Source organism: Natator depressus, chromosome 27, assembly GCF_965152275.1.
Source record: "Natator depressus isolate rNatDep1 chromosome 27, rNatDep2.hap1, whole genome shotgun sequence".
In the NCBI taxonomy this organism is placed as follows: domain Eukaryota; kingdom Metazoa; phylum Chordata; order Testudines; family Cheloniidae; genus Natator; species Natator depressus.
The window spans coordinates 1,177,501-1,190,335 of record NC_134260.1 but is presented as its reverse complement, the minus strand read 5'-3'; the positions used below and the strand labels follow the sequence as shown (position 1 = coordinate 1,190,335).

The 12,835-nt window shown below is 51.6% G+C and overlaps 1 protein-coding gene across 1 annotated transcript; it reads right to left on the bottom strand.

The window, feature by feature from the left end:
• Positions 1 to 8,849: 8,849 nt before the first annotated feature.
• FZD2 (frizzled class receptor 2) lies at positions 8,850 to 11,041 on the bottom strand. Its single transcript, XM_074940742.1, has one exon. The coding sequence runs from the start codon at positions 11,005 to 11,007 to the stop codon at positions 9,334 to 9,336; it is 1,674 nt and encodes a 557-aa protein (XP_074796843.1). The 5' UTR covers positions 11,008 to 11,041; the 3' UTR covers positions 8,850 to 9,333.
• Positions 11,042 to 12,835: the final 1,794 nt, after the last annotated feature.

Here is a 12,835-nt window from a genome sequence, read left to right as displayed (position 1 = left end):
GTGAGACTTCTGGTCTAACTCCCTGCAAAGGCCCAGGGCAGCTGAAGGCACCAAAACTTTCACTCTGCTGCCAGTGGGATGGCACCAGATATGGACCATGTTCCTGTCTACGTTGAGACATGAGTCCTTCCCCCCCGCAGAGCTGGTAACAGCGTGAGTACTAGTGGAGCCTGCATAGACAAGTGGAGCGGGATTCTATTGCCTTGCTCTGTGCCTCAGTTTCCCCATCAGTAAAACAATGGGAATGACATGAAGAGCTAGGGCAGTTAGACCTGTGCCGAGTGCCATAGATAACACAAGGGAACTTTCAACTACGCCCTGATTTGTTAATTAACACACATTAACTCTCCTGATTGTAAATTGTGTGAATTTCCATAACTGTTTGCTCCTGCACATGTCTACACTAGACTTTACAATTGTGTTAATTAACACACCACCACATGACTATAAATATTCATGTGTAGAAACAGCCATGGCTGGTGTGCTCTGCTAGAGAATACCCTCAGATGCTCAGTCCCCACATGGCCGGAGGTGGGGGAAAAGGTCACTATTGATAACGAAGGGGCAAAAGGACAGCCCTGTTCCATGGGTCTCGTTTCCAGAGAAGGACTTAAAAAAGCTTGCTGGGCTTTCTCCCCCTCCCTGCCCGCCCGCCCCCATCACCTAGGAACAATCAGTCACTGCCGGCTGGTGTGTCAACAAATCATCATCTGCTGGCAGAAGGGGGTTGATAAGGAGGGGGTTGATAAGGACTGCGAGCCAGGGAGCTGCACAGACACAGTCTAGCCCCGTTCTCCACAAAGACTAAAATAACCCGAAGGCCCCGCTCCCACCCTGTACAGTGCTTAGAGACACAAAGCACCAAGCATAGAGCAGGGTTTAGGAAAAGCCACCGTGGCTGAAATTTTCAAAATTTAGCTAGTGCTTGTGGGTCTTCCCAGGACAGTTATTGTGGACTAAGGTAGGGTGTGGGCTGAAAGCAGAGCAGCAACACGAGAATAACTGTATACCTTAATCCAGTCCCAAAGTCAGACCGTATTGCAAGGATGAGGACTGTGACATTCTCTCCATTCCAGCTGGATCTTGGGAGGATGTTAAACAGCAGCTACTAAAGTTAAACATTTTCAAATCAGCAGGTCCAGTAACTGGCATCCAAGAGTTTTAAAAGAGCTGGCTGAGGAGCTCGCTGGACCATTAATGCTAATTTTCAATAAGTTTTGGAGAACTGGGGAAGTTCCAGAAGACTGGAAGCCAATGTTGTGCCAATATTAAAAAGGTAAATGGGATGACCCGGGTCATTACAGGCCTGACATCGCTCTTGGGCCAGATAATGGAGTGACTGATATGGGACTCGATGAATAAAGTAGTAAAGGAGGGTAATGAAATTAATGCCACTCAGCATGGGTTTATGGAAAACAGATCCTGTCAGCCAAACTTGATATCTCTTTTTGATGAGATTCCAAGACTGGTTGATATCAGGCTTGTCTACACTGAAAATGCTCCAGCAGCACCGCTGGACTGCTTCGGTGAACAGGGGTTCTCCCCTCGGTATAGGTATTCTTCCTCCCTGAGAGGCGCTAGCTCGGGTCTATGGGAGAAGGCTCCTGTCAACTTAGTGCTGTCTATACCAGGGAGGTTAGGCCAGTTTAACTCATTCAACTTAGTTATACCAACATAATTTCCCAGTGGAGAGCTGGCCTCAGACTTCGGTAAGGCATTTGACATGGTACCACACAACATTTTGATTAGAAAACTAGAACAATACAAAATTAATATGGCACGTTAAATGGATTAAAAATTGGCTAACTGGTAGGTCTCAAAACACAACTGTAAATGGGGAATCATCATTAAGTGGGTGTGTTCCCAGCAGGGATCAGTTCTTGGCCCTACACTAATTGCCATTTTTATTAATTACCTGGAAGTAAACATTAAATCACCACTGACAAAGTTTGCAGATGACACAAACATTGGGGGAATGGTGAATAATGAAGAGGGCAGATCACTGATACAGAGTGATCTGGATCGCTTAGTAAACTGGGTGAAGGCAAACTATGCATTTGAATATGGCTACAAGTAAACATACTCACCTAGGAACAAAGAACCCAGGCCACACTTACAGGATGGGGGACTCCATCCTGGGGAGCAGCACCTCGGGGTGGGGGTGGGGGGGAAATCAGCTGAACATGAGCTCCCACTGTGAAGTGGCCAAAAGAACTAATGCCAGCCTGGGATGCCTAAACAGGGAATCTTGACTAGCAGAGGCCTTTGTATTTGGCACAGGTGTGACCACTGCTGGAATATTGCGTCCAGTTCTGGTGCCCACAATCCAAGAAGGATGTTGCTAAATTGCAGAGGGTTCGGTGAGGAGCCGTGAGAATGACCAAAGGATTAGAAACCCTGCCTTACATTGAGAGGCTCAAGAAGCTCAATCACTGTGATGTGATCACAGTTTATAAGTAGCTGCCTGGGGAACAGATACTTGATAATGGGCTCTTCAATCCAGCAAAGGTCTAACGCGATCCAGTGGCTGCAAGTTGAAGCTAGACAAATTCAGACTGGAACCAAGATGTCATTTGTTAACAGGGAGAGTAATTAACCATTGGAGCAATCTACCAAGGGTCCTGGTAGATTCTCCATCACTGGCACTTTTTAAAGCGAGATGGATGGTTCTCTAAAAACTCTGCTCTGGGAATTATTGTGGGGAAGTTCTCTGGCCTGTGCTATGCAGGAGGTCAGCTGACATGATCACCATGGTCCATTCTGGCCTTAGAATCAATGAACCTAGGAACAGAATTCAATTTGTGATGGATTTGATCCTTTGAGCCTGGTCTCTCTCCAATGCTCTGAGCCAGATCCCACTCCCACTGAAGCCAAATGAACTTGCTATGGCAACGGGACTGAGCGCTCAGCCCCAGGGATGTGAATTTCCCACATCCAAAGGCAGCAATGACTGTTACTGGCTTCACTGAGCCTTGGATCAAGTGCTCATTACACCAAAGAGAGCGCATTCCCACGGCAGGAGGGGAGAATTGACCCAGCGGAGTAGATTGCTGCAGTTTACCTCGGAGACATGGGTTTTGGAAACGCATCGTAAGTTTACCATTCAGGCCCTGCTATTCAAGCTACTTCGGGCACAGATAGGTAGGAATAGCTAGATCTCGCTCCGTAGGAGATTGCTTTGTGGGGGAAGAGGAGGGATTTGTTGCACAAATACAGGCCACGATCCTGGAAACACTTACACAGACTAACTTTATTTATACCGCCACGGGGGGTATCACAAGCACAAAGCGCCAACCTTGCACACAAACACTTAGCGCTTGTTTACACAGGGTAATTACCCAGCGTAGGTGGAGCACAATAACGACCCAGGTTACACCAGCACAGCTACAGCCGAGCCCTAGGCAGGCTGCTCTAGCTCCACCGCTCGGTTTCCCAGGCTGAATAAGCCCTTAAACTCACACAGAACTTTGCTCATGAAGCTGCTCCATCAGCTTCAGCGAGGCTGCGCTCCTGCCCAAAGAGACCTGCCGGCTGAAGAGGTTGCAGGGCTGGGGCTTTTCAGGGTAGCACAAGCCACGCACCGGACCAGTCGCTGCTTCAGACCAGGGGATTGTTACAGCCCCCCAGCAGCCGAGAGTTAGAGAAGCACGAAACGATCCTGAGCACATTGGGGAACGTATTTATTGGTTTACACACACACACACACACACACACACACACACACACACACACGTAACTTAAAGACAATCACACTTTTGTAACTAAAAAAACCAGAACTCATGAAAAGGTTCTAGGCCCAGTGTGAGCCGGTGACGAGTTGCTACCACGGGGTTATGACCAATAGATACGCGGCCTTCTCTTTGGAGCAGGATTTCTGCTCTACACCACTTTGGGATATCGATTAGCTCCTTAGCGCTCCCCTCAGCCTGAGCCCATCGCTTTAAGAACACAATACCTCCCTCCCCAGGATTAGATAAAAAGGTACACTTTACATCATTATCTGGATTCAAATATTCAGCCCTAGAAAACCCTGCTGGGTCTCTCCTCTCCCGTGGCTAGTTTCCTTCATCACAAGCCACTGTGTGACGAGTTGGAGGTTCTCTGGGGACCTGCGGGGGGGCCTGGTATCAGGCAGGGTGTTTGATTGGGAAGTGGGGGTTGGAGCTGCACTTTAATTGACTTCCACAGAGCCCAGCCACACTAGGCCAGCTGTGAAAACATTGCAGGCCTAATTAGTTCACATCAAAGGGACCCCACCTCTGCCGGACTGCAGGCACCGTCCCTGCTCTCTGCAACACACAGCGCATGGAGCATCCCCCCCCTCCACATGCTGCATCCCCCATCCAACAAGTAAGAGCCCCCTTCCCCTCCCCTGGCTGGCCCAGGGCTGTTATTTGTTAAAGCACCAACACTGGGCATTTGCTGCTTCAGAGACCACTCTTTATTTCAGTTCCCAGATCAGCTTAACAACGGGTGGATCCAGATAGGCCTCAGTCCCTGCTGCACAGGCTCAGACCCCTGCGTCCATGGGGGGAACCCCCTTGAAGTGGGGGGAGCCTGCAGGACTGGAGCCCTACAGGAGACAGGTAGAGGGCCTCGATGTAAGCCTATTGATGCCGTGACAGGGAGCATGAACCAAAATCCTAGGTAGTCAGGGTTGAATCCCAACTTCCCTTTATCTCACTCACCCACACCCCGACCCCTTTTTCAGCTGCTTACTTCGCTGTCAAATTCACTTTGGGGGCTGTTTTCTCCTTGCCCAGAGCCAGCTTTTTCCTGTCTGGAAAAAAGTTGTGTGTTTGTTAAGCAGCTCAGATTGCCTCATGCTCCTCTGAGCACTGATTCGTAACTGAGTCATTTAAAGAAGGGCTTTTTGTCTGCATGATTGGGCAGTCTCCAGTCTGGTGCAAAGGAATTTATTTATTTAAAATAATTCCTGGACTGGGATGAGCATTTATAGCAGAGAGAACAACCCGCTCCCCCCACTGAACCCGGGGATGTTTCTTCCTTGACTAGATGAAACTTTCTAGTCTTTTCCTTCTCTACAACAGCTGGGATGTTTAATGCATTAAACAGACTTTGGCTTTTCTTGAGAGTTGGGGGGGGGGGAAGGGAATCTCCATTTCAAAGCCAGTCTGTCAACTTTCCACACTTAACTGGGAAAAAAACCCTCCCCCATTCCCATTAAAAAGCCATCCAATTCAACTCTAACCTTAAAAACCACCATGTGAAAGGCCCTGGTATTTAGTTACAAGGTAGGGTCCATGGCAAACTGCAACTCCATAAAGAATGATACAAATTATTTGGTTAAAATGAGATGCCCGAGAGCCTTAGAACAAGAGAAGCGTTTACAGAAAACTGGGAAGCAAGGACTGAATGAAGCTGCTTCCTTCTCAGCCCTACAATCTTTGGGTCAGGTTTTCAGCAGGACTCACCACCCTGCAACACCCACTGATAACAGGCACCGAGTTCTTGTGGGGTGGAAATCTGGCCAGAGTGGTACAAATGAATTCACTAGGAAGCCCTCTAGCCAAACCCCAAGAGAAGGCTGCAGGGGCCAGTGCGGTAAAGATCACAAAGAAGGTAGCACAATGCAAACTTTTTGAAGTAACAGCCCTTCCAGGGTCTCTTTTTCTAAGCTAGGGCACTGGAAAGCTTCGCACACACAGATCCTGCGATCCTTGGGGAAGAGGGCCTCTCCCCTCCTCCCCTAGTGATTTGCACAGGACATTTTGTCTGTGAAAAAGAAGGGTGTTCCAGCAGGGTTGGGTGTAATCTATCTTCTTAGGGGTAAACTGAAATGCCTTCCTACAACAGAGTAGCACGAAACAGCTGCTGGGGAGCTCAGCTGATTAGCAAGGCTGATTTCAAAGTGCACAAATACAGACATTTTCAAGGAGTGAATGGGAAGACTCCTTGTCTGTCAACAGCAGGCTCCAGGCCCTGGGGGTGCTGCCTTTCCCGCCCCACAGCCAGGGATACGGCTGACACCTAATGCAGAGCAAAGAGCTACATTCTTTAGCATGTTCGGGTGTCAGCAGCACAGAGCCTTGCCTGCCTCTTAAAGGAGGAGCTGATTTTAAGACATTCCCTTTAACTGGCATTTGCACCTTCAAAGCTCAGAGTAGGATTTTCAGAAGGAGCTGGTGGGTTTGGGTGGCTCATGGAAGACACCTGATAGGCCCCCCCCCCCATTTTCAGAGGGTGGGTCTGGACCTCAGGCCCCCCAGAATCACTGGTCACGTCTTGGCCATGCAGATCAATAGTCCAGCTCTTCGGCAAGGGATTTACTTGTACTGGCTCAGCAGAGAACCATCTAAGGCACATGTATGCAGGAAGGTCTAGCCTTGGCTCCAGGAGTGACCCACCCTCCCTCTCCCTCTCTAATAATGACCAGGGCACAAGAGACAGCTGGAATGTATTTCTCCTTTATCTAGCAGGCCAGTTTGATACAGGACACATGTTCACAGCTTACCACTCCCATCTGGTTCCCTTTAGGACGGTCTCCCCCCACTTACTCCTTACTTTGGTGTTTGAAACAAGCTCACATGCGATTACAGCATGTTCCCAAACTCCCTTCTACAGTCCTCTTCAGGCTGGGGGGGGGGGGGAGGGATTAAATAGGTTAAATCAAATACAGGGGTGAACATTTACCCTTCCCAACACCCCCCGCCCCTTCGTCAGCTGGCATCTACGTGTCTCCCTGGGCATTCTTCCCCCTGCAGGGGAGGAAGATCAGTAAATCAGAATCATCTTGATTAAAAATGTTACAACCCTATGAAAGGTTTAGGAGATGGGGGAGCCAACACCCCATGGGAGGTAGGTATAGAAGCAGCAGGCAAGCAAAAGGTTTACTTTTTAAATACTTGAGACTGTTCTTACGAGCCATTTTCCAAACCACCAAGGGAAGGGGAAAAAAAAAAAAAAAAAACATTTCCCCCATTTGCCCCTGGAAAGTTAAACCAGATCTAAGGGGTGTTTTCCTCCCCACAATCTATAGCAGAGACACATGAATTTTGCAGTTTAACTCTTTGCATCCTACCCCAGCTTTGTGATGTTTTAGCTATGATCTTATATACTGAGCTACATTATAATTACAGTCGAGTAGATGGCAAGTTAAAGTAAACAGAATCAGGCCATACACATTACTCCTTAACTAAAGCGGTTTTGAGAACAGACTCCAGTTAGTAGTGATCAGAGTAACAGCCGTGTTAGTCTGTATTCGCAAAAAGAAAAGGAGTACTTGTGGCACCTTAGAGACTAACCATTTTATTTGAGCATGAGCTGTAGCTCACGAAAGCTCATGCTCAAATAAATTGGTTAGTCTCTAAGGTGCCACAAGTCCTCCTTTTCAGTTAGCAGTGAGACACTGAATTGCGAGGAGGGAAGTCAATATTTGTTGATTTTGATCAAACCAGATTTTCAGCCCAAAGGATCTGAAATCTACCAGTAAAATTAAGAAAAGTTCAAGTTAGGAACCGATTATTTCTAGCATTCATGGGGTTTGTTTTTGTTTTTAAGCCTAGGAGGTAAGGAATTTTGTATCAATATTCCTCTTACCAGTACAGTTCATTAGAATGTCTTCTGATTTGCACCCTTATGTTCTCCCTCTCCCAGTTCCTCTCCAAAACACAGAGGCAGGCTGTCAAACTAAAGTATATTTGATGTAGTAGCAAACAAATCAATCCAAGTCCCTTCCCCTTAAACAGTATAAAAAGATAGAGAATTAAAAACCTTACAAATGGATAACATTTATACATTCTACAATCAGTGAAAAACAGGACTGAAGCCAGCATTCATTGATGGGGGGCAGGGTCTACATATTTAATTTTAGTGCTTCCCTCTCTAATCCTGTAGTTATTAGGGACAAAGTTTAAAGTACGCAGGGGCAGAATGTTGTTTGTTTTTAAAAGCTGGTTCTAAATATTCTCCTCCATGGAGGATGGTTTGTGCAGTAAGCCACAAAAGACTTTTAGAATTAAAAAAGAAAAGTAACACATTGGCCAATCCTGGAAATTAAAAATAAAAAAGTTGGAAGAGGCCTGATTAAGAATTCTGCAACAGGCATTTCCCCCACACTTCACTGCCAAACAAGGAATCATCAGAGAGAGTCTCCACCTTTATTTCACAGAAAAATCTGTTAAACTTTCTAGGAGTTTTCAGATATAGGATTCCAGAACACATCAGCAAACACTGTAGAGGAACAGGAACCCTCTGGGCTTTTGTTTGTTTGCAAGCAGTAACTTTAAAATGAGATTCACTCCCCTTCCCCCCCACACCTCCCAAATAAGTAAAAAGATCCTTCCCAACCCACTTACTGCTTAAAATGATGCCTACCTGAATGAAAGAGCACCACACCACAAAAATCTTGAATGGCAGTTGCTAAGGTTTTATAATTTGGATTACAGCTCTTGAGTTAGGAGAAAACCCTTAGAAGTAGGGTTTGGGGTTTTGTTGGTTTTTAAACTCAGTTGTACTTGCAAAGAGCAGACTGCTTACTAAGGACAGGTAGTTTAGAAACCTCTGTACACAGCATTTGGGGACAGAGACATGTACAGTGCCAGAGAAGTAGTTTTCAGGTGGAAGTTAAAGAAGGGGGTTGATAAAAGGGCTGAACTGGGGTGTGCTTTCTTCATGAATCAATCCCATGTGCCTTTCACTGGAGTCTCCAGTTGGGCAGAAAAGCCTTAGCAAAAACCATTACCAGATCCTCAGAACCAGGCCACCCCGCTCAAGTCAGCTGCTGGGATAAAAAGGGGAGGCAGCCCCTTCATAAGTCTCTTCATATTAAAAAAAAACAACTTCTTGGTAAACTTCCAAAAGAGGGAAAAGAGGGAGATGGATACTTTAAAAAAAAAAAAAAAAAAAAAACACAAACCGAAGTCTGCCTTTAATACAGAAGAGCTTCCATACTGTGCTCATCAGGGGAAAAGCGATTACAGGTCTGGCTTTTATGGAAGTTCAGCTGAAAACGTCCCCCCACAGCCAACACAAACAGAAAATCCGTCTCTATGGCTCCATTTAGAGGGGAGATCTTGCCAAGGCCGAGAAAGGGAAAAAAGCCCGACGCTTTAGGACCGAAGAGAGGCGGCGAGCCGGGCCGGGCCGGGCCGAGCCGCGCCGCTCCGCCCCGCCCCAAGAGCTTCCGGATCTCTGCGGGTTTCGTTTGGTTTTTAAATAGAAATATATAAATTCCATTTACAAATGCTATTTACAGGTCTAATTACAAGGCACCGTGGACGTTCAGAACCCTAACATCGGAAGGCGGGTTAGATTCGAATCCAAAGAGTTGGTTTTAAATACTCCCCCCCTCGCCCCCGGCCCCGGCCCGCCTCACACCGTGGTCTCGCCGTGCCGGCTGTGGGCCAGGCGGGTGTAGAACTTGCGCCAGGAGTGCAGGGTCTTGCCGGACCAGATCCAGAAGCCCGAGGTGATGCCCACGATGAGGGTCATGAGGTACTTGATCATGTAGACGGTGAAGTCGGGGCCCATGCGCGGCGCGTAGTGCAGCGGGCAGGGGATGGCCAGGCTCTTGCAGTGCTGGCTGACCCAGCTGCGCTCCCAGTGCTCGCGGAAAGCCTGCTCGTAGAAGTAGCAGGCGATGACGATGGTGGCGGGCACCGTGTAGAGGACGCTGAAGACCCCGATCCGCACCATGAGCCGCTCCAGCTTCTCGGTCTTGGTGCCGCCGTGCTTCATGATGGTGCGGATGCGGAAGAGCGAGACGAAGCCGGCCAGCAGGAAGGAGGTGCCGATGAAGAGGTAGACGAAGAGCGGGGCCAGCACGAAGCCGCGCAGCGGGTCCAGGCCGTGCAGCCCCACGAAGCAGACCCCGCTCAGCAGGTCCCCGTCCACCTGCCCCAGCGCCAGGATGGTGATGGTCTTGACGGCCGGCACGGCCCAGGCGGCCAGGTGGAAGTACTGCGAGTTGGCCTCGATGGCCTCGTGGCCCCACTTCATGCCGGCGGCCAGGAACCAGGTGAGGGACAGGATGACCCACCAGATGGAGCTGGCCATGCCGAAGAAGTAGAGCATCATGAAGAGGATGGTGCAGCCCTCCTTCTTGGTGCCCTGCACCACCGTGCGGTACCCGTCCTCCTGGAACCGCTCGTTGCAGACCACGCGCTCCTGCAGCACGAAGCCGGCGATGTAGGCCACCGACACCATGGTGTAGCAGCCCGAGAGGAAGATGATGGGCCGCTCCGGGTAGCGGAACCGCTGCATGTCCACCAGGTAGGTGGTGACGGTGAAGAAGGTGGAGGCGCAGCAGAGCACGGACCAGACCAGGATCCAGAGCCGGGCGAAGCGCACCTCCTCCTGGCTGAAGAACATGTGCCCGTCGCCGCGGGCCGGCTCGCAGGGCGCCGCGCAGTCCTTCTCGCCCAGGAACTTGTAGTTGAGGTAGCCGGGCACCTGCAGCGCCCGCGGGCAGTGGAACGGGTGCTCCGGCGTGGCGTAGCGCGGCGCGCCCGGGGTGCCCTGGCCGGGCAGCGGCGCCGGGCTGGTGAGCAGCGCCGGGGAGCCGCCGTCCTCCGAGTGGTTCTGCCCCACGCAGATCTGCTCGGCCCCGTGGCGGGGGAAGTTCTCGCAGCGCAGGCGCTCGGGCCACTGGAAGCCGAACTTGTTCATGAGCGCCTCGCAGCCCTGGCGCGCCCGCTCGCAGATGGAGCGGCAGGGCGGGATGGCCTGCTCCAGCACCGTGCACACCGGCGCGTACATGGAGCACAGGAAGAACTTGAGCTCGGGCGAGCACTGCACCTTGACCAGCGGGTAGAACTGGTGCACCTCCAGCCCCGCGTCCTCCTGGTTGGTGTGGCCCAGCAGGTTGGGCATGATGGTCTGGTTGTAGGCGATGTCGGTGCAGAGCGGGATGGAGATGGGCTGGCAGAAGCCGTGGTCCGGGATGGAGATGCCCTTCTCCCCGTGGAACTGGCCCCGGCCCCGGCCCAGCACGTTCAGCCACAGCAGCAGCGAGGCCAGGCGGTGCAGGACGCTGGACGGGCGCATGGTGCCGCCGCTGCCGCCGCCTTCCCCGAGCTCCCGCGACCCGGGCGGGCCAAGCGAGCGAGCGAGCGCCGCGCGGAGCAGCCGCCCCTCCTGGGCCCGGCGAAGTTCGCGCTGCGGAGGCTGCAGCCGAGTCCCGGGACAGCCGCCGGGCGCCCTGCCCGCAGCCAGACCGGCCGAGTCCCGGAGCTCCCTCCTTTGTGCGGCTCCGGCCCCCTTCAGCCCCAATTAGCCGGTTTCAAGGGGGCCCCCAGCCCTGGAGCGCGCAGAGCCCAGCCCCCTCCTCCCTCCCCGCCCCCAGGGAGCCTTGAAACGGCCTGGCCCGGGCCCTAAGCCCCTTCCCAAAATTTCCTCGCGGCCAATCAGATTCAAACGCAGGGACCAGCCCCGGGGGCAGGATTGGTCAAGCCCAGCCTAAGGAGCTCAGAGAGCAGCTGCCAGGGGGCCGCCCCTCGCCTTGGCCGCTTTAAAGGGGCAATTGCTTATTAATCAGCGTCCCGATTATTATTGTGCAGATACATCGATCTTCTGGCCGGAAGCGCCCCTCCCCCGCCAGGGGCACGCGCGCGCACACACACACACACACACACACACACAGAGAAAAACTTTCCCAAGGCGAGCACACCCGGCGCCGCCCGCTCCAGGGGCCGGAGAGCGGCCGGAATTTCACCAGCCGTTTGGGGGTTTTCTCCAGCGGGGCTTTTCCGTCCTCCCGACTGGCCTCCAATGTCTAGCTGCAGCCAGAGCTCAGCCCAGCCGGCCTGCAAAGTCACTTCGGCCCCCCCCCCGGCCGAGTTACGGCTTTCTGGGGCTGGCTTTTGTCGCTCTCCGCTGCTCTCCCTGGTTCTGCAAACCCTCCCACAGACCCCCCTTCCCTTCGCCACCCTTTTCAAATGGCAACATTGTACGAAAAATCGCCATTTAAAAATTCTTTTGACATAACCACCCTCCCCCAAACTTGCCAGCAGCCTGGTTAAAGCTTGATAGATATCCTTGAATATTTTGTCTTAAGCTCCGTAGGGATGAGACGCTGTTGTGACAAGTCGGATTTCTACCACTCTTCACAGATTTAGGCCCTGATTCTGCAGAGACTGGGCACGTGCTTAACTGGATGCACTGGGAGATCCAGGAGGAAAGTTAAGCACGTGCCTTTGGCGAGCCAGAACCAGCGTCCATGCGCTCAGGTGAGGCCTGATCCTGGCCTGAGTAGCACGGGGGATGAGCAGTGAACAGGGTCGCCTTGCAGGATCTGGGCCCTGAGTCTGCATGGTTCTCTCAGGGCCATGTCTAGCTAATCTAACAGCTGGAGATGGAGGGAGAGGATTAGGGCTGGGGGGGGGGGGAGTGTACTCATGTGTCTCTCTACACCTACGGCTCCTAGATCATTTTTTCTTTTAAAATAGGTACATTTGAAAGTGTTTATACTCGATCCCCACCCCCAAAAAGCCCTCTGTGAAATGCGACCCTGTCTCTTTAATACTCTCTTTAATGGCTAGGTTGTTCACTGGCATATAATTGTCCCGTTTCCCTAACAAAGAGCTCCATTATGGCCCTTTTTTCGGTGGCACCTCCAAGCGAGAAGATTCTTTACCCGGCTGCAGAGCGCGAGGCGGGGAGGTTCCCGGGGGCCGGGATGCAGCGGCCAGGCGGGGGGGCTGCTCCCAGCGTCCCCCTTCGTTATGCAAAGCAAAGTTGAGGCACATTCGCAAGTAGGTCTTCACCGAGAGCGAGCCACGTCTCTCCTTGGCGGGCGCGGGGGCTGTGAAATGTTCGGCTGTAAGCCCGCCGCGGGGGCGAGACCTCGGGGTTGGCGGGGTCCTGCAAAACCGAA

What these genes read in the sequence shown, in the direction of transcription:
- FZD2 (XM_074940742.1), bottom strand. Translation starts at nt 11,007, where the DNA reads ATGCGCCCGTCCAGCGTCCTGCACCGCCTGGCCTCGCTGCTGCTGTGG.